The sequence below is a fragment of the Orycteropus afer genome, unplaced genomic scaffold (genome assembly GCF_000298275.1).
Source record: "Orycteropus afer afer isolate SDZICR_OR568_19922 unplaced genomic scaffold, OryAfe1.0 scaffold00208, whole genome shotgun sequence".
In the NCBI taxonomy this organism is placed as follows: Eukaryota; Metazoa; Chordata; class Mammalia; order Tubulidentata; family Orycteropodidae; genus Orycteropus; species Orycteropus afer.
In genome coordinates this window covers 4,826,758-4,848,026 of record NW_006921795.1, presented here as the reverse complement: position 1 = coordinate 4,848,026, position 21,269 = coordinate 4,826,758, and the positions used below count along the sequence as shown (strand labels likewise).

The 21,269-nt window shown below is 37.2% G+C and overlaps 1 protein-coding gene across 1 annotated transcript in view; it reads left to right on the top strand.

Moving 5' to 3' along the window:
* The window catches only part of POLR3F (RNA polymerase III subunit F), a 19,580-nt gene extending 4,478 nt beyond the window's left edge, over nucleotides 1–15,102 (top strand). Inside the window, exons 2-9 of the mRNA XM_007948208.2 lie at nucleotides 1,986–2,103; nucleotides 5,516–5,583; nucleotides 6,109–6,176; nucleotides 9,312–9,424; nucleotides 12,326–12,469; nucleotides 12,695–12,802; nucleotides 13,658–13,849; nucleotides 15,025–15,102. Coding sequence (XP_007946399.1) covers nucleotides 1,986–2,103; nucleotides 5,516–5,583; nucleotides 6,109–6,176; nucleotides 9,312–9,424; nucleotides 12,326–12,469; nucleotides 12,695–12,802; nucleotides 13,658–13,849; nucleotides 15,025–15,102 — 889 coding nt within the window. The remainder of the gene's footprint in view (nucleotides 1–1,985; nucleotides 2,104–5,515; nucleotides 5,584–6,108; nucleotides 6,177–9,311; nucleotides 9,425–12,325; nucleotides 12,470–12,694; nucleotides 12,803–13,657; nucleotides 13,850–15,024) is intronic.
* Nucleotides 15,103–21,269: the final 6,167 nt, after the last annotated feature.

Below are 21,269 nucleotides of genomic sequence, written 5' to 3'. Positions count from 1 at the left end.
TTCTTGTCTTTCATCATGTCGGGGAAACTGTCTTCCAACAAATTGTTGACAATTTTTTCTGTGGTTTTATTCATCTCTTCCTATTCTGGAATTCCGATTACATGTAGGTTATCCCTTTTATTTGTCTCTTCCTGTTGGAATTCTGATTACATGTAGTTTATCCCTTTTTATGATATCCCACATGAACCTTAAGCTTTCTTCATTTTGTTTTGATCTTTTTTCTGATTGATCCCTTTCCAAAGAAGTATTGAGGTATTTGTCTTCAATCTCACTAATTCTGTCTTCCATTGATTCAGTTCTACTCTTTTGCCTGTTTAGTGTGATATATATTTCTGAAAATTTAGTATTAATCTTCCGGATTTCTATCTGTAGATTTTGTATCATTTCTAATTTTTTATTTATTTTGTCATTTTGTTCTTGTACTGTCTTCTGAAATTGTTTTGGGTTTTCCTTAATTTTGTCAGTGTTTTTCTTGATCTGTGTCTCAGTCCGTTGAAGGTACCTAAACATAATTCTTTTGAAATCCTTATCAGAGAGTTCCAATGCTGCTTCATCCTCAGGGATGTGTTCTGGGTCTGTATTCTAGTCCCTTGTTCCTCCTGCTTTATCTTGCTTCTTTGTGTGGGCTGTGGTGGTCTGTTGTCTCTGAGACATTGTGACATTTTTGTGTTTATATTTAATTGGGGATTGTATGTTGGAGTGACTTGCCCATGATTTTCATTTAATTTATTTTGTTTGGATGTTATCTGAGTAAGCAGGGTACTGTGCTCCTCGGTTTGCTAGTAGGCAGCAGTTATGCACTCACGGCCTGTCTCCTTTCCAGTCGTCAGCCTCCCGTATGTCCATGCTGCCTTTGGCAAGCGGAGGCTATTCTTAGGTCCCTGGAATCTGAACGAGAATGCTATCACTTTAAATGTCCAAAATGACTGCATCTTCCAGACAGCCAAAAGTCCACAGCTCTGTTTGTCTCCTTCTTTGCTGTTTCTTCTTTTTAGTCATCAGCCACCAGTACAGTCGTCCATGCAGCCCTTGGTGAGCAGGGCTGATTTTTAGGTTACTTTTCAGGTCCTAGCACTGCTAACCAGAGTCTAACGGTTCAAAGCCACCAGCCACTCCTCAGAAGGAAGGTTGAACAGTCTACTTCCATAGAGATACCACCTTGGAAACCCAAGGAGGGGTTGCTATGTGTCAAATCAACTCGACAGCAATTAGTGAGAAAGAAACACCTCTTGAAAATATTCCTGCTGTCCATGTTGTCAGGATAGCTGACAGTCCGCAGCTCTGTTTGTCTCCTTATTCACTGTTTTCATTCAGGTTCTTTTACTAGTTGGTATTTAATCCATTTCTGTATCCTTCCTTTCAGAGCTCAGGGCTCCAGGATTATCTTCTGTATCTGTGTCAACTGGTTTCTCTTTTCTTTGTTGAAGAGAGTCTGTGTAGATTACCTGCCTATTCCACCATCTTATTGGAAGTCCTCCAGTGCACTATAACTTAATTTTGTCATAGTCTTTTGTCTGAGAAAATTGAAGCCTCAGCTTTAATATTTTTTTCTGTGTTTCCATTTGACTAATTTGTTCTAATTTGAAGTTGAAATGAGGGGAATAAATACTTCTTTTAAACAATAATTATCATGTAAACATTTATTTAGAAAGCATGTTTCTCAATTTCTTATATAATTTGATTTAGAATCATCAAAACACAGATTATCTGTGAAGTGTAAAAATAAAGACAATTTCCAAGAAAAGGTTTTTATGTGTAAGGAAATCTTTGTTGATTACCAGAGGTAGGAGGGGAGAGAACACTGCAAAAAAAATGAATTGACCCATGTCACTTTAGTTTTGTGTATTTCACTGTACATAAATTATATTTCAATAAAATGTATTGTAAAAAATAAAGACAATTTCAAAATATTCTGCACGTATTTTTCCCTATTGCCTCTTCAAACAGGTAAACATGCATAATATCATTAATGCCTTTGTTCCTAGGATTATAGAATTATGTCACCAGTTCCCTCATGGCATCACAGATCAAGTAATTCAGAATGAAATGCCTCATATAGAAGCCCAGCAGCGGGCAGTGGCCATCAATAGACTCTTGTCCATGGTAAGATTAATCAAACTCATTCATATAATTATTTACATGACATGATTATTATTCTTCCTATTAAGTAGCCATAAAATCAGATAGCATGTTAGTTTGTAACTAATATAACTACATATTAGGAAACAGCACAGACTACCTAAAATTAGGGAAGAAGAAATAATTATAGATAATTTTATAAGAGGTATGAAAATAAATGGTATTTTATTATAATTACTGTGTTTTTCAGTCTGATTGTCACTAAGGTACAAAAGGACACATAAGCACTATGCTCACCTTCTGTTTGCTTCTTACTGATATTATTGGACCCTTCCCTCTGACATTCACAGAGCCATTTCATTAGGGATTAATGAATCCCCAGCCTTATACTGCATATTTCCCCAGCCTTATACTGCATATTTCAGGAGGCAGAAATGAGTCCAGTTGAATGTCAGTAGTCTTGAGCCTGAAAAGAAGTGCAGGCAAAGGTTTCAGTGAAGTAGCAGAATGGTGTTTCTCCCAGCTATTACCTCGTTTTCTGTCCTCATTAAGAATCTGGGATCATAAAGTGAAGGGTCAGTGAAAAAGGGGAAGGCCCTCAACGAGATGGATTGACACAGTGGCTGCAGTGATAGTCTCTCAGGTATAGCAAGGATTCTGAGGCTGGCGCAGGACTGGGCAGTGTTTCATTCTATTGTACATAGTATTGCTATGAGTTGGAGCCGACTCAACGGCACCTAACAACAACAATGCCACTCTCCAGTGGTCCAAAATCACTCTACCTACAGGTATCCAATGATCTCAGTGTCTCCTTCCTTTTCTTCATTATCAAAACTCCCATTTCTTGAGAGCATTTCAGTTAGATTTCTAAGGGCTCTGAATAAGGAGACAGGCGAGCCTTCTGTTAAATCACTCCCTTCCATCATCTAGTTCAGGGATTGGCAAACTTTTTCAATGAAGTGCCAGATAGTAATATTTTAGACTTTGCAGGCTTATGGTTTCTGCCACAACTACTCAGTTCTATGATTTTAGCAAGAAAGTAGCTATGGATAATACATGAACAAATGAGTATGGTAATGATCCAGTAAAACTTTATTGACAAATTCTAGCCCAAGGAAAAAGGAGTGTTGGGATTTCTAGTCAATTCACCATGGAGGTCTTCAGCTCCAGTAAGGATAAAGGAAAGGATTCTGGGAAGTTGTAGCAGTAGGAAAGTTCTTTTTAGCCTCTTATCACCCTCTCAGTTCTTTTCTTTCTGAGAGTGATCCTTGGCATCTTCCTGTCTTTCCCCATCTCTGCAGCTCCCCACTGCCAGTATATTGACTATGGGCAGTGAATTTTTAAAAACAATGATTATTAATAAATTACCAAGTGAGTGTTGCTAGTTTTAGCTCTTCAACAGTTCTTAAAATTTTCCCTGTTTTCCATTCCTATTAGCCCTGCATGAGTTCGGCCTTTGGCTCTTACCTAGACTATTGCAGTGATATTCTAACTGGGTTCCCTGGCTCTGTCTACCACAGAGTAGCCAGCCTCATTTGTCTTAAATGCAAGTCTGACCAAGTCACTTTCCCATGTAGAATCCTTTAGTCAACACTAGAGATTCAGGTCCAGACTCCATGGTTTACCACACTGAGTCCCTATTTCCTTGCCAGCCTTATCTCTCTCTACCACTCTGCCTCAAAAGTTAGGTTTGTACGTTTTTGGTTTTGGTTTTGGTTTTGGTTCTTTGCCACACCATGCTATTTCATGTCTCACGGCCCTTGCTCATGCCATTCTCCATGCTTAGAAGTCCCTTCTCCCATCCTTCACAGGCTGAATAATTCTTTCTAGGTAGCTTCTCTGAACCCTCAGGTTGGGCCAAAGTCTCTTCTTTGAGCACCCATCTCACCCTTTGCTTACCTCTGTCTTAACACCAACCAGGTGGTATTGAAGTTCGCTGAGTTAGCTACTTAGTTCCCCTTTAGCATTTATGCTTGTCCCCCAAACACCTATCAAGAAAGTTGTCATGGTACAGATTCTCAATAAATGCTCATAGGCTGCATAAACCACTGGATGGAGCCTTCAAATTGAGCTTTGTGGAGCATAGTGCCTAAGGCACTTGACTGCTAACCAGAAAGCTGGCAGTTCAAGCCCACCAGCCACTCCTCGGAAGGAAGGTTGGGCAATCTACTTCTGTAGGTAGTGATACCACCTCAGAAACCCAAGGAGGGATTGCTATGAGTTGAGTCCTACTTGACAGCACGTAACAGCAACAGTGGGCTTGAGGTAGGAAGGGAGGGTGTCACTATTCATCCATATGTAAATAAACCCATTTCCAAGTCATGAGTCCTAATCTTAATTCACAGGAATTGGGGCTCCTCTCAGCTGTGGCTTCCCAGAACTGCCAGAAGCAGTGATGCAGCCATCTGAGTCCTACTAAGTTCAGACCCAAGGAAATTTAGAAGCATGTCAGAATATGCTTTATTTTACTTTTGATTCATTATATAAAAACGATACTACTACTGGCCTTATATTCATCAGTTGACTTTTCTGCCTAATTTTCATGTAACACAATTTAAAAAATACACGACATTAAATGTCACTATTTAGTTTGTAAATTTTATTTAATTATTATGCTATAGAATATTTATGCATATTTAGCCTTTGGTTGAACCTTATGTTTATGTGCATGACATGTTTTTTTACTTTTATTATATTTATTTATATTATACACATTAATGAATTTGGATTTATTTGAATTTGGATTTTTATTTGCTATTTTAAAGCTAAGGAGTTCTGGTAGCACAGCAGTTAAAGCATCTGACTACTAACCAATGGGTTGTCAGTTTGAGTGCACCAGCTGCTCTGCAGGAAAAGATGAGGCAGTCTGCTTCCATAAAGACTTACAGCCTTGGAAACTCTATGTGGCACTTCTACTCTATCCTAAAGCATCGCTATGAATCAGAATCTACTTAATGTCAGTCAGTTGTTTTGTGTTTTTCTTTTTTTTTTTTTAAATTTTGATTGTGATTTGGGTGAAAGTTTACAGAGCAAATTAATTTTCCATATAGCAGTTCATACATATTTTGTTTCATGACACTGACTGCAATTCCCCACAGTGTAATAGCTCTTTTCCCACTTCTTCCCTGTAGTTACCTCTTCCTTGTCCTTCCTTCTAATGGCAGTAAGTTTTTTTTCCCTTCATTCTAAAATTGCTCATTTTAAATTATTCATACATTGGTCATATAGCAAAGCAGGGATCTAGCATATAGGAAATCATTACATATTAATGTTTTGAAAAATGGTGAGATACAGAGCTGTTTTGAAAAAATGTGATATATAGGCAAAAACTTAAGTTTCAAGTGAGGAACTGAAAAACAGTTGTGGGAGGTAGATGTTTTAGTCTGTGTAATCAACAAATGTTAAAGTATGCTATTTCCTTTAAAAACAACTCTAGGGTCAGTTGGACCTCTTAAGGAGCAGTACCGGCCTTCTGTATAGAATAAAGGACTCTCAGAATGCTGGGTAAACACCTTTTTTCTTTTCTTAAAATTTTAAGAAAATTTGAATTATTATGAAAGTAATATATGTGTTGAGAAAAAAACCCAATATAGAATTGCATAATGTAAACCTGTCCTATGTATCATCCCCACCTTCTTTCATGAGTCCCATTTCCCAGATACAACTACTTTTAACAATTTGGTATGTATCCTTCCTTCTAGATACATATAAATACATATAGATGATTATATATTTATATACTATATATTTATATATAATCTCTTTTTCTTTCTTTTCTTTTTTTTTTAAATGAGATCATGCTATCCATACTATTTTGCATCTTGTTTTTTTCACTTACTATATCTTGGACATCTTTTCATGTTGGTACATACAGATCTGTGTCATTCTTTTTAAGGTAAGCACTTGTTTTGGTAAATAAGTCAATTTGATAACATTGTCTGCTAATTCACTTGATTAGTCATGTAAATTAATAGATTACACTGTAATAGATTATCCTTTGCCTTTTTAATTCTCCTTTTTTCTTTGCAGTAAAATGAAGGGATCAGATAACCAAGAAAAACTAGTATATCAAATCATAGAGGATGCAGGAAATAAAGGTAAGTGTGTAAAGGAACAAAGTGAAAAAACATTTGGGACTACAGAAGGATTGGAATCTGGCTTTCCAAAGTATACATCAGTGTGTAGAGTATGCTGCCATTTGTGTTGAAGGAGAGGAAAAGAATATAGAATCCATATGCTAGAGAGACTCCCTTCGCCCCCAAGTGATGCCATTATTGCCTCTTGAGAGGCAGAAACTGGACAACTGTGGCCCAGAGTCTAGTCTTTGGAAAGAGACTTCTGACTTCTGGACCATATAAACATATTGTCTGTTCAAAATAAGTAAAACTTAAGTTTTTAATCCTCACTTTTTAACTATATGACTTTGGATAAATTAATTAAAACTTTGTAGGCCTCGGTTTCTTGGTCTTCTCTATTTGTGGATAATAACATCTCTCTGGTTTTTATAAGGATTAAATGTAGCACAGATAAAGTGCAGTATGGCAGCATCTAACATATCAGACAGTGTCAACAGCTATTAGGTTCTCCTGCTACCCTCTGTAATAAACTACTGTTAGTAGTTTATTATTTTTTGATGTAATCTTAAATTGTATAGTTAATTCTTATATTTTGATGTAATCTTAAATTGTATAGTTAATTCTTATATTTATTCATAAGAAAATTAAATTAACATCTTAAAAATATAAGAAAGCATACTGCCAAAAAAAATAATAAACAAATAAAGTGAAATGATCATTCTGGGAAAAAATAAATGAAATGAAAACAAAGAAGTGAGCATTTAAAAAAATATATGAGAAAGCTATTCTCAATTTTAAAAACATATTTTTTCTTCTTTATGTCTCTACACTGGGAAGAAGATAAAGCATTTCTTCATAAAATTCCCTTTTTATGTATAATACTTATTTTCTTCTTTGAGGGAAAAATCATAGCTTCCCCTGCAGGGCTTTTTCTAGTGATAAGATCCAGTCCTCCTTATTCTATCTCACAGGCAAAGCGTTGTGTACATAATGGGTATACATACACATAGTCCCTCACCTATAGGGTTTTTTTGCTTTCATTTAAGTTGAGGATGACAGCTGAGTCTGACCCAAATTTAAGTTTATTTCTTACATTTATTTCCATCTAAGATGAAAATGGGAGCTCTGGTAGCATAGTACCTAAGGCACTTGACTGCTAACCCGAAGACTGGTGGTTCAAACCCACCAACCACTCCTCGGAAGGAAGATGGGGCAGTCTACTTCCATAGTGATACTGCCTCAGAAACCCAGGGAGGGGTCGCTATGAGTCGGGGCTGACTCGACAGCACATAACAACAACAACAAAGGTGAAATATTAGAGAATAGAGATTGGGGTATAGATAGGATAGAAGAGACAATATAAATTAATTCTCAAGAGTTTTTCTTCTATTATGAAAATATCCGTCTCATACATTTTTAAAAAGATACCATGCTAGGATTCTAAGAAATTTCCAGGTAGAAGATATCTAACATTGTTTTCCTTTTGTTTCTTTTTTTTTATTGTGATTTGGGTAAAAATTTACGGAGCAAATTCACTTTCCATATAGCAGTTTACATACACTTTGTCTCATGACATTAACTACAATTTACCACAATGCAACAGCTCCCCTCCCACTTCCTCCCAATAGTCACCTCTTCCCTGTGTCCATCCCTCCATGCACTCCTGCCCCCTGAGCTGTCTCCCTGTGCATAAACAGCCCTTCTTTCTCCCGTGATTTTTCTCTCCAAGGAGTGTATCTGCCTCGGGTAAATAAATGTTCAACTCATATGCCTGTCTTTTGTTTGGCTGAAAGGCACAGGAGTGGGTTCAATTCCAGACCTGAAGGGCAGTTAGGGAGGATAGACTCAGTGGTTCCACCAGGCTCTATCAGACCAGCAAACCTGGTCCCCCCTTCCCCTTTTTTTTTCCCAAATGATTTTGAGTTTTGTTCCGTATTGTTGTCCCTCTCTATCTAGGATTTCCTACATAAATCCCCCTACAAGTGATTGACAGTGGTAGCTGGGCACCATCTAGTTCTTCTGGTTTCATAGTCATATAGGCTGTGGATCACATGGTGTACCAGTCGCTAGGACTAATTGTTTCCATGAATCTTTGGTCTTCTTCATTCCTCTTTGCTCTGGACGAGGAGAGACCCATCGTTGCATCTAGATGGCTGCTTGCAGGCTTTTAAGATCCCAGTCACTACTCACCAAAGTAGGAGGTGGAACAGTGTTTTGTGTAGTATGTTATACCACTTAAGCCTGATGTTCCCTGTGACTATGGTCCCGAGCCCACAGGTTCAACTACTCAGTCCCTCTGGGTAGCTGGCTGTGACCAAGAAGTGACAACAACCTTGTCCCTTGTCAGCCCTACTGTACCCCTGGGAATTCTTACAGAACATACAAATACACTTGTAGAACCATTGTCTGACAACCCTATATATGATCTTGGGTATATTCCCTGCTGCAAAGACATACCTAATAGTTCAGCCTGCCCACCCATCTATCTACCGGTATACCTGTGTTTGCCTTCATTGACAACACAGTACTGTATGTGCAGAATGCTTCATCTTTGTTGTCTGTACCCCCCATATACCTCTCTATGTCTTCCTCTTCCTCAATGCCAACATGTTGATCATTCACAGTTGGTACATTGCCCTTCTCTTCATCCAAATAAATATTCTTCTCCACCTATCTAACAGTGTTCCCTGTCCTCTCCCCTCCCACCCCGGTAACCAACAAAGAAAATTTCCTTCCACAGATAAACCTTTCCTTGACTTTTACAATAATGAACTAATTCAATATTTGTCCTTCTGTGATTGACTTATTTCCCTCAGCATAATGTCCTACAAGTTCATCCACGTTATGTGGTGTTTTGCAGATTCTAGGTTATTCTTTAGAGTTGCATAGTATTCCACTGTGTGTATGTACCATAGTTTGGTTATCCATTCCTCAGTTGATGGACACAAGATATCTAACATTGTTTTTCATATTTCTGTTACTTTGTCTGAGGTTTTACTGCTAAGTCACGTAATCTTTCCTAGAATGAAACTACATAAAACTTTCTGCTTAATGGACTTACTGTCTGCTTTATTTTACTAGTTTTGAATGAGATACTAGTAATTGGAATATGTACAAAAATCCTATGGTGTTCAACTAACTTTACTTTTCTTACAGGAATATGGAGCAGAGATATCCGATATAAAAGTAACTTGCCACTAACAGAAATCAACAAAATTCTAAAGAATTTGGAAAGCAAAAAGCTTATCAAAGCTGTTAAGTCTGTGGCAGTGAGTAATTTTCTTTCTTCCCCAAATATTCACTTAACATTTGTTGCTTCAAATATGTTAGGAGTTTTTATTGTTCTTTAAGCTATGTCATGATCGAAAACAGCTGGTCGAAACAGATTTTTTAAAATTCAGTTGATACTGGATTAGTTTTGAGGTGCTACTTAGACTTGTCACTGCCTAGTGATGTCTTCATTGTGAGGATGGTGCAGGACTAGGCACTGGTTCATTCTGTTGTACATAGGGTCACTATGAATTGGAACTGACTTGATGGCAACTAAAATCAGTGATGTTTTGAGTGGTGTTTTACCCACTCAAATATCTAAAACTATTTTACTCTCTTCAGTGAAGAATTTTTGGAGTTAGGAATATTTTTCCTGAACTTTATGGCATGTTAGATAATTTATTCTCACATACTGATTTGTTAATTCAACAAATAGTTACTGAACATTTGCTATGTGTCTGGCACTGTTCTAGGTGCTTGGGATAAATCAATGAACAAATCAGAGAAATATCCCTGTCCTGATGTAGTATCTGTGCCAGTGCATTAGTGTATTTTCCCTTCTCATCCAGCCCCACCCTATCCCATCTTTCAGGTGCTCCCTAATCTAGAGCTCACAGAATAGTGGGTTTATTAGGGAAGCAACAGGCTACAATTCAAATTCTGGAACGTGCTCAGTCTCTCTCAGCCAGCCATCTCACTCAGCAACCAGCCATCTTTCTCAGTAGCACATCTCTCTCAGCAGTGTGTGCCTCTTGCATCTCTCTCTCAGAAGCATGTCTCTCACATCTCTCTCTCAGTAGCACATCTCTTTCAGCAGTACATCTCTCTCAGCTGGCAGTCAGAGAGATTCCTTCTGCCTCTAGGAGGGCTCCTTTTGAGCCTGGCAGAATGGCTAAAACCAACCAATCCCAACATCAGAATTCTATACACCTGAGAGAGAGCAGACTTCCCAGAAAATTACTATGTGCTGCTCCCAAAAGAACTTTAACAATCAGGAGCTACTCAGTTGCTCACAGCAAATTCCACACAGAGTTTACAAAGACTATAGTTAGAAAAGCAATACTATGTAATTTACTACACTGCAGTTACAAATTTCAGCATATAAGAATTTGATGCTTATCAGTGATTTTATTTATCAAATTATATTTATTTTGTATTTCTTTATTAACAGAATATTATTTCCCTACCACATTTTTTAATGAAAATATTCAAACATGTACAAAAATAGACAAAATAATGTTATGAACCCCCATGTACCCATCACTTGTCTTGACTTTCCAGTTGTCCTTCTACTTCTTTTTGCCTATTTTCCTTCTGTTTTTTTGTTTTGTTTTGTTTTTGTTTTTAATAAATAAGAAAACAATCCAGGTTGTTGAATTGCTCTATGTTCTGTTTTGTATATTCTCAACAACAATATTTTTTAAAAAAGAAAGAAACCCCATTAAAAATGGGCAAAAGCTCTGGACAGACAACCTCATCAAAGAAGATATGTTATTGCTAGTTGCTGTTGAGTTGATTCCAACTCATGGCAACACAGTGTGTTCAGAGTAGAACTGCTCCATGTGATTTTTCAAGGCTGTGCCCTTTTGGAAGCAGATTACCAGGCCTGTCTCCTGAGGTACCTATGGGTATATTCTTAATGCCAATCTTGCTGCTTAACCATTTGTGATACCAAAGGACTCAGAAGATAACGTTGTTTGTTGTTGTTATGTGCCATCAAGTTGGCCCCAACTCATAGCGACCCCTCCTTGGGTTTCTGAGGCAGTATCACTACGGAAGTAGATTGCCCAACCTTCCTTCCAAGGAGTGGCTGGTGGGTTTGAACTGCCAGCCTTCTGGTCAGTAGTCAAGTGCCTTAGGCACTATGCTACCAGAGCTCCTAAAAAAAGATATACTAATGACAATTCAGTGTATGAACAATGCTCAACATTTTTTATTATTTAAGTGCAAATTACAACAATGACATGCCACTACACACCTATTAGCATTGCTAAAATTCAAAAAAAATAAGGCTGACAAAACTAGCTGTTGGCAAGGCAGCAAGACAATAGCAACTTTCTTTGCCAAATGAGCCTAACTCATATTTTGTAAATATGGGCTGCACTTCCTTCCAGATAAAAAAAAGAAAAAAAAGTACCCTTGAGAAACCTGACAAACACTGCTTCAGCCAGGTGATCAAAGTTTACATCAACAGTGATAAATTATGAACTTGATCTTGATCTTGATGTAATGTGATGAGAAGACACTTTAGCTCTGTGGTTTTCCTCCCAAAAACACAGTACTCCAATCTAATCTTTAGAAAAATGTCAAATCCCATTTGAGGGATACTCTAAGAAAGTCTGAAAAATGGTCCTAGCCAAGAGGACCCTACAGAGAGGTGATAACTAAATGTAATGTGCTATCCTGGATAGGACGCTGGAACAGAAAAACAACATTGGGAAAAAAGTGAGGGATTTTGAATAAAGCATGGAAGTAGTTAATGATGTATTAATAGAGACCCACTAACAGGAGCTTTGGTAGCAGAGTGCCTAAGGCACTTGACTGTTAACCAGAAGGCTGGTCGTTCAAACCCACCAGACGCTCCTCAGAAGGAAGGTTGGGCAATCTACTTCCGTAGTGATACCGCTTCGGAACCCAAAGACGGTCCGCTATGAGTCTGCTCCGACTCGACGGCACATAATAACAACAACACAATTGTGATTTACATACATACTGATGTAAGATGTTAACAATAAGAGCAACTGGGTGTGGGATATACAGGAACTCTCTGTAGTGTCTTTACAGTTTTACTATATGTCCGGAACTTCTAAAATATAGTTTATTTAAATAACAAAAAAAAAGTAATCTTAGTTTTTAGAAACATTATCTTCTAAACACAGGCTTTACATGTTCTTTCTTAGGCCTCAAAAAAAAAGGTGTATATGCTCTATAACCTGCAGCCAGACCGGTCTGTGACAGGTGGAGCCTGGTACAGTGACCAGGATTTTGAATCTGAATTTGTAGAAGTGCTTAACCAACAGTGTTTTAAATTCCTACAAACCAAGGTAAGGCATAAGAGAGGAAACATCATTGCCAATTTTATTCTTTTTAAAAAAATTTCCTCAAAAACAGTGTGTTGATTTTGTGTATCATATTATATAGGAATTGAACATACTGAAACTGGTCATTTTAGTAAGCAAACTATGTTCTGCTGTTGGTTTGACTGTATACATTGTAATCAGAAAACACCAATACTCTTGCTGAAATCTCTTATGCCTCTATCCTTATAGGCAGAAACAGCACGAGAAAGCAAACAGAATCCAATGATACAAAGAAATAGTTCATTTGCTTCATCACATGAAGTATGGAAATATATCTGTGAACTGGGCATCAGTAAGGTCAGAATTCAGTTTCTAACCTGTTCATATAATTTTCATCTTTTTTTTTTTTAAATTTACTCTGTATCATGGGGATTAAGTTTCTAGTGCATCCCAAATATATTTGGCCCAGAACTCTTTTTCCAAGTGACACCTGTGAACACCTGTGAAAATACATTGCATCTGGCAAAAGCAGTCACTGCCATTGTCTGAACTGTTCTTGAGCTTGAGACTAAAGAGCAACAGAGTAGAGGCCTCGCCATGCATTTCAGTACCAAGATTCCAGTCTGTTCTGTCAAGTTCTTGACTTTCTCAGGGACATTTCAACATATGTGCAAAGCTGCAATTGCCATTTATTGGTATTTTCCTACTTAGGAATTTTAAGTGGTATTATCAGGAAATTACTTTGAAGACCTGTACATGAGGACATGTATAGGATGGCTTTCATGATCAGCAAAGAAGCTGTAGTGGCCACTTGGACAAGTAATTTTTATTGCCTGGGCCCTAGATTTCTCATTTATAAAACTAGGAGCTTGGACTGTTTGATGTTAAAAGTACCTTCCTGCTCTAGCATTTTATAAGTCTCCATCAAATTCTTGTCAAAGAAATGTTACTTTATAAGTCTTTTAGATTTTACTTAGGAGGGTGAAGACATCAGAAAATGTCAAACTCAGAATGAAGTTAGAGTTCTGTCCTCTAGCTTTTCAGTGAGTTGTGCTAACTTAACCATTGTTCAGTTTCTTTGTGCTTTGGCTAGATTATTCTTCTCCAACATAATTCATAATTCTTCCCCATTTCACTCTTTACTATTTGTAACCTATCCAAAGGATGGCTCCTTTTCTTTTTTGTGTCCTTTCTAACATATCCCCTTTTTAGGTAGAGTTGTCTATGGAAGATATTGAAACCATCTTGAACACACTCATTTATGATGGGAAAGTGGAGATGACTATCATCGCTGCAAAAGAAGGCACAGTTGGCAGTATAGATGGACATATGAAACTGTATAGGGCAGTTAGTCCAATCATACCACCCACAGGTTTAGTTCGGGCCCCCTGTGGACTCTGTCCGGTAAGTTAAAGTGGTTTTAAGAAACTAAGTGCAAATGCCACATAATACAACAAAGCAAGCATATCTAGTTTTCTTCAACTTTTAGTGTGGGCCAACTCTTGCCCAAACTTCTACATAATCATAACTAACTGACCTTCACTAACCAAATCATTGCCTTAGGTTCTTTCTTGGAATAGCTAGGTTAAGGAAATTTGCACTGTCTCCTGTTGGACCTAAAATGTATGTTTTTTTATTAGGGCCAGCTAATCTTGGAATAGCTAGGTTAAGGAAATTTGCATTTTCTCCTATTGAACCTGAAATGGATATTTTTGATCAGGGCTAATTATTTAAACCAAGCAGGGTAGAAACAGATTTGTTGAGTACCTACTGTGGGCCAAAGACATTCTTGATGATTCTCATACAAGGTCTCATTTAAAATTCTTTCTATGACCCCAAGAGCTAGTGGTGTTATTGCCCCAAAGAATGAGTGAACCAAGGCTTAGGGATACCTAAGAGCATATAGCTTAGAAGTAACAAGCAAAATTCAAACCGAGAGATAATATTCTTTCCCATTCAGGCTGCCTCACTCTACATTCATTCATTCCACAGAGTTTCTGAGTGTATGCTGTAGGCACTGAAGATATAATAGTGAGCAAGGGACACTACCACAGACCTCATGGCATTTGTATTCTTGAACTGCTAGTCTGTGTTTTATTTCACTAATACTATACTGGTCCTGTCTGTATGCCTAAGCTCTCCATGGTCTGATTTCATTTGCTAGAAAAAAGTCTATATAATGGGAATTAGCACTCTTCACATAAAGAAAAGTAACTAAACATGAAATAATTGGTTAATCAAAATTAAGTCATTCATATTTGTATTTGTATGTTGCCTGCTGATGATAGCCTTTCACCCAGTGAGCAAGTGAACATGATCATGTTAATGCTACAGTAAAAGGCTCTCATTAACTAACTTCATGATCACCAAGCAGGTCTTCTTACAATAATCTTAAATGAGTCCTAATCCCTTTGAATTTGAAATTTTTGTTTTTAATATTGCTTTAAATAAATGGTTGGGTCTTGGATGTCTTGTTAACAGAAATTTTAGTTGTAGTTGACATTTGATTTAAGACTATACCTATAATGTAATAATGTTAAAACTTCAGTTTGGTCTTAAAACTTTTTTCCATTTTAAAGGTTTTTGAAGACTGCCATGAAGGTGGGGAGATTTCACCATCTAACTGTATTTACATGACAGAGTGGCTCGAATTTTAACGGAGAGCTATAAACTTTACTGACATTTTGCAAATGAAGTTACTTTGGGAGCAAACCATTTTTTCTTGAAAGGAAACTTCACAATAATGGATACAGACTTGCTGCTATGAAAAAAGTATCTATTTATGAAGATTGAAACTATTGGTAGGATAGCCAGTAGAACATGAAACAGATAAGGTTAGTAGTGAAAACTATTCTTTCTTCTTAAATTAAATACTTTGAAGCTCTGAAGAACCACATGTTTTGACTTTTAAGATTTTTGGTATTGGTTCAAGGAAAAAGAAGCAAACACATCCATACTAACGAAGAACTTTGGTAATGGCTAGAGTTTAAAATGCCAGTTTCAAAGTTATTTATAAGGTCTTCATTGGCTATTTTTCCATTTCTGTTTTCTAGTTTACTTCGTGATTACACTGAGAAAAAATTAAGAGAGGAGTGGAGGCAGGAATAGCAAGCAAATTGGGAGAGAACATCACATTTCCACAGGAAAGATCAGAAGCATTCTTTCAAAGAATTATGCCACCATAAAAAAACCAAACCCATTGCCATCAGGTCAATTCTGACTCAGTGACCCCCACTGGGTTTCTGAGGCAGTAAATCTTTATGGAAGTAGATTGCCCAGTCTTGCTTCTGCAGAGTGGCTGGTGGGTTTGAACCACCAACCTTATGATAAGCAGTTAGATGCCTTAGGTGCTATGCTACTATACATAACCTCAAATCCAAATGATGACTATTGTCAACAGTGTTTTCAGTGTGTAAATATTACAGAATATTGTCACTGTTCTTTCTTTGTTTCATAAAGCCACAAATTTCACTTCATGGCTCAATTGCATTATTTGCTGGAATTTCTCCCTACATTTTTTTTTTAATATCTAATTGTTGTTATTTGCTGTCGAGTTGGACCTGACACCAGTCAAGTGCCTTAGACACTATGCTACCAGAGCTCCTAATACCTAATTAATAACTTAAAATTAAAACTAAAAATAATCCATTGCCCTTCATACATTATTTTGGGAGGTACCATTCTTTTCTTGGCCACTTAGATTACTTTTTCCTTCTCTATTCTTTTCTAAAATGCATGCTGTAATGTGTAAATTGCATGTCAACTAATTAGAAAGCCATTATCATTTTCCTCGGTTCTAATTGGCCATTTTGGATATTTAAAGTGACCCAGGGTGCAGCCGTTTTGAATCTTTAAAAGTGGCAGCCATTTTGGATTTTAAAGTGATAGCATTGTCATTCAGATTCCAGGGACCTAAGAATAGGCTGTGTTTACTAAGGTCAGCAGGGACATACAAGATGCTGACAACAGGAAAAGAGACAGGTGATGATGTATAAGTGCTGCCCACTAGCAAATAGAGGAGCACAGCCCACTACCCTGCTTAGGTAGATAACATACAAACAAACAAAACAAAATGAAAATTGTAGGCAAGTCATTCCAACATTTAAATCACCAATTAAATATAAACACAAAAATGTCCCAATGCCTCGGAGATAACAGAGCATCACAGTGCACACAAAGAAGCAAGATAAAGCAGGACAAACAAAGGACCGGGATACAGACCCAAAATACATCCCTGAGGAAGAAGCAGCATTGGAACTCCCTGATAAGGAATTCAAAAGAATTATATTTACATATCTTCAGTGAATTGAGAGACAGATCAGAGAAAACACAGAGCAAACACTACAGCAATTTTCAAAGACAATACAAGAACAAATGACAAAATAAATGAAAAATTAGAAGTGATACACTAAAAAATCTACACACAGAAATCCAGAAGATGAATGCTAATTTTCAGAAATAGATAAGACATTGGGCAAAGAAACAGAATTGAATCAATGGAAGACAGAATTAGGGAGGTTGAAAGCAAATACCTAAACACTTCTTTGGAAAGGGATAAATAAGAAAAAAGAGCAAAACAAAATGAAGAAAGCCTAAGGTTCATGTGGGATACCATCAAAAGAAATAACCTACATGTAATTGGAATTCCAAAACAGGAAGACACAAATAAACCCACAGAGAAAATTGTCAAAGATTTGTTGGAAGAGAATTTTCCTGGTATGGTGAAAGATGAGAATATATCCAGTCAGGAAGACATACCTCAAACAGATGGACCCCAAAAGAAAATCAACCAGACATATTATCATCAACTCACCAAAACCAAAGACAAAGAAAGAATCACGAGAGCAGCACGGGAAAAAAGAAAAGTTACCTACAAGGGGCAACCAGTAAAACTAAGCTTGGATTTCTCAACAGAAACCATGCAGGTAAAAAGACAATGGGATGGTATATATAAAACACTGAAGAAGAGCAATTTCCAACCAAGAATTATGTACCCAGCAAAATTGCCCCTGAAATATGATGGTGAAATTAGGACTTTCCAGATAAGCAGAAATTAGGGGAATTTGTTAAAATCAGACCAACCTTACAAGAGACACTAAAAGGTGCCCTTTGGACAGAGAAGCAACAACAGCAAATAACAACTGACCATTAACACACGTAATGATATAACCCAGAAACCAACCCAGCTATAGAAGTATCCAAAGTAAATAAGCCTACACGATTGTAAACAGGGAACCAGAGACATCAATTGACAAATGAGGACAACTACAAACCAAAAAGAGGGGAAAACTGTGTCATTACAGAACTTCTAGATGGCAGGGGAGTCAAGACAACTACAAGATAGAACAGACTGTTCTAAACTTGGGGAGAAAACTATAAATCACAGGGTAACCTCAAAGAAAAATGATAAACATTCACATCAAAAAAGAGGACCAGCATAAATATTCAGCAAATACTAAAACAATAGCAATGAAGGAAGTGATAACACGATTCATAAACAAAACGAGCTCAGCATAGAAAATTATATGGAATAAAGAAATCGACACCACGACATAACAAAAAAGACAGCAACAAATTTTTATTTGCCCATAATTACATATCTGGCAAGGGACTTATTTCTAAGATTTATAGCGAAAGAGTGGATGAGCAAGCTATGGTACATACACATAATGGAATGTTATGAAGTACTAAAGAATAATGTACAGTCTGCAAAACACTGCATAATATGGATGAAGTTGGAGGACACTATGCTGAGTGAAATAAGTCAATCACAGAAGGACAAATACAGTAATAGTTTGTTGTTGTGGAGGGTCAATGAAAGGTTTATATATGGACGGAAACTTTCTTTGTTGGTTGCCAGGGGTAGGAGGGGAGGGGAGGGAACACTACAAAATACACTTAGTGTATTTCACTGTACATAAATTATATTGGAATAAAATACTTTAAAAAAAAAAGGGTGCTGGATTTTATTGAATGCTTTTGCTGCATCAGTTTAAATGATCATGTGGTTCTCTTCCTTTGTTCTGTCAATGTGGTGCACTGCAGTGAATTACTTAATATGGCCCTTCTAGCCATAGTCTTCCAATTTGTGATGTATTGTAAATCCTAGCATGTTTAGGGTTAGATGTATCTTGAGTCCCACCTTGCTAGAGGATGTGACTCAAGTCACCACTACCCTTAGTTTCCTTAAGGGTATTTATGTAAATGTTCTAGGAAAGTTCACTCTCTCTTGCTCCAGATCCTGCATTTCATTCATCATCATCTCACCCCTGGACTTGAGATAGTCAGTTGTCTGACCTGCTGATTTGGGTTCGCCAGCCCCTGCAACTATGTGAGTGAGGAGAATCCTCTCAGCCTATACCTGACCCACTGATTTGAGACTTGCCAGCCTCCTAGCTTCTACCCCACATGAGCCATTTAAAGCAAGGGTGCTGGATTTTATGAGTCTGTGAGTTCTGTCAGATGTTAACAAAATACGGAACCCTAAGGAAGGAGAGTACTGAGGAAAGGAGGAGGAGCTGATGTTAGAGATGATGGCATGGCACATAAGTTTGGAAAAATTGTACATTTGGAACATCTTTAACCTCCACCTCATAGGGACCAGCCTTGTGCTGATCCTTCTAAAATAAATTGTTTGACAAGGTTGGCAGACGATATTTCTACATACGTATTTGTATGTACTGTTAGATTGTCTTTATATATAATAGAGCCAACAAGGGGCAAAGTTATGATAACTTCTTAGCCAAAGCCAACCACCCTGAAGGAGCAAGTAGGTTCAGGACCATGGTTGCAAGAGACATCAAGCCCAACTGATACAACATACTACACAAAACATTTTTCTACATCCTACATTGGTGAGTAATGGGCTGGGGTCTTAAAAGTTTATAAGCAGCCATCTAGATGCAGCAATGGGTCTCTCATTGTCCAGAGCAAAGATGAAAGAAGAAAACCAAAAACACATGGAAATAATTAGTCTTAGGGACTAGAGGACCATGAGAACCACAGCCTATGTGACTATAAGACCAAAAGAACAAGATGCCAACCACTCAGAAAGGGATCAGTGCATGAGACCCTGGATAGAATGGGACAAAAATGTGGAACAAAGCTCAAAATCATAAAAAGACCAGGTTTACTGGTCTGATAGAGCCTGGTGAGACCCTCAAGACTATAACCCCTAGTTACCCTTCAGGCCTGGAATTGAACTCACTCCTGTGGCTTCCAGCCAAACAATAGATAGGCATATAGGTAGAATTACATCAGGTAGATACCCTCCTTAGGATAGTCAAACATGGGAGAACAAAAAAAAAAAAAACAACTCACTGCCATCAAGTCAAAGTCAATCCTGACTCATAGTGACCCCCTTTGGGTTTCCAAAGTAGTAAATCTTTATGGAAAATCTTTACAGAAGTAGATTACCCAGTCTTCCACGGGGTGGCTGGTGGGTTTGAACCACCAACCTTCTGGGTAGCAGGGTAGAGGGGAGAACAGAAGAACAGTATTTGAGCAGGAAGATAGCTCAGGTGGCAGGAATGCATAAGAAAGAAGGACACAAAGGAGAGGTAACTACAAGGAGGAAATGAAAGAGCTGTTACACTGTGGGGAATTGCAGTCAATGTCATGAAACAAAATGTGGATGAACTACTGTATGGAAAATGAATTTGCTCTGTAAACTTTCACCCAAATCAAAATAAAAATTTAAATAAATAATTTAAGCATGTGGTATATAACATTGACTGACTTTCTAATGTTGAACCAACCTTGCAATCCTGGATTCAGTCTCACTTGATCATGATATATAATTCTTTTCCTATGCTGTTGGATTCTGTTTATTAATATTTTGTTGAAAAGGTTGTCAACTATATTCATAAATAAGGTGGATCGGTCTGTAGTTGACTTGTGGTGTCTTTGGTTTTGGTACCAGGGTAATTCTGGCTTCATAGAAAGTTAGGGAATATTCCTTCTTCCTCTATTTTTGAAAGAATTTGAGCACAATTAGTGTCAGTTCTCGTCCAAATACTAGATAGAATTCCCCTATGAAGCTGTCTAGTCCTGGACTTTTCTTTCTTGGGAGTCTTTTTATTACTGTTTCAATCTCTTCACTTGTTATATATCAGTGAAGGTTTCTTACTTCCTTTTGAGTCAGTGTAGGTAGTTAAGTGTTTCTAAGAATTTATCCATCTCATCCGTTACTGATTTTGTTGGAATACAGTTGTTCATAATATTCTGTTCATGATACTTTTTACTTCGATTGCATCAGTTGTATTGCCTCCCCTTTGATTTTGTATTTTGGTTATTTATGTCTTCTGTTTCTTTGACAGCCTAGCAAGTGGTTTATAAATTTTATTGATCTTTTCAAAGAACCAGTTTTTGAATTTGTTGATTGTCTCTGTTTTCCTGTTCTATACTTCATTTATTTCTTTTCTGATCTTTATTGTTTCCTTCTAATAGATTTATGTTTATTTTGCTCTTTTTCTACATCCACAAGCTGTAGAGTAAGACTTTTTGAGATCTTTTCTTCTTCTTTTTTTTAAAAAATATATTTTATTGAAATATTATTTATGTATAGTGAAATACAGAAAACTAACATAGGTCAATGCATTTTTTTTTTTGCAGTGTTCGCTCCCCTCCTCTCCCACCTCTGATAACCAACAAGAGTTTTTTCCCATATATAAACCTTTCCTTAACTTTTTTTTTTTTTTTTTACTAATACAATATTTGTCCTTTTGTGAATCTTCTGGCACTATATTGGACAATGTTACAGGGCTATGCATAAAGATTTCCAGTCTCTATTTTCCTGGCAGAGACTGTTTATCAGACAGTGTTT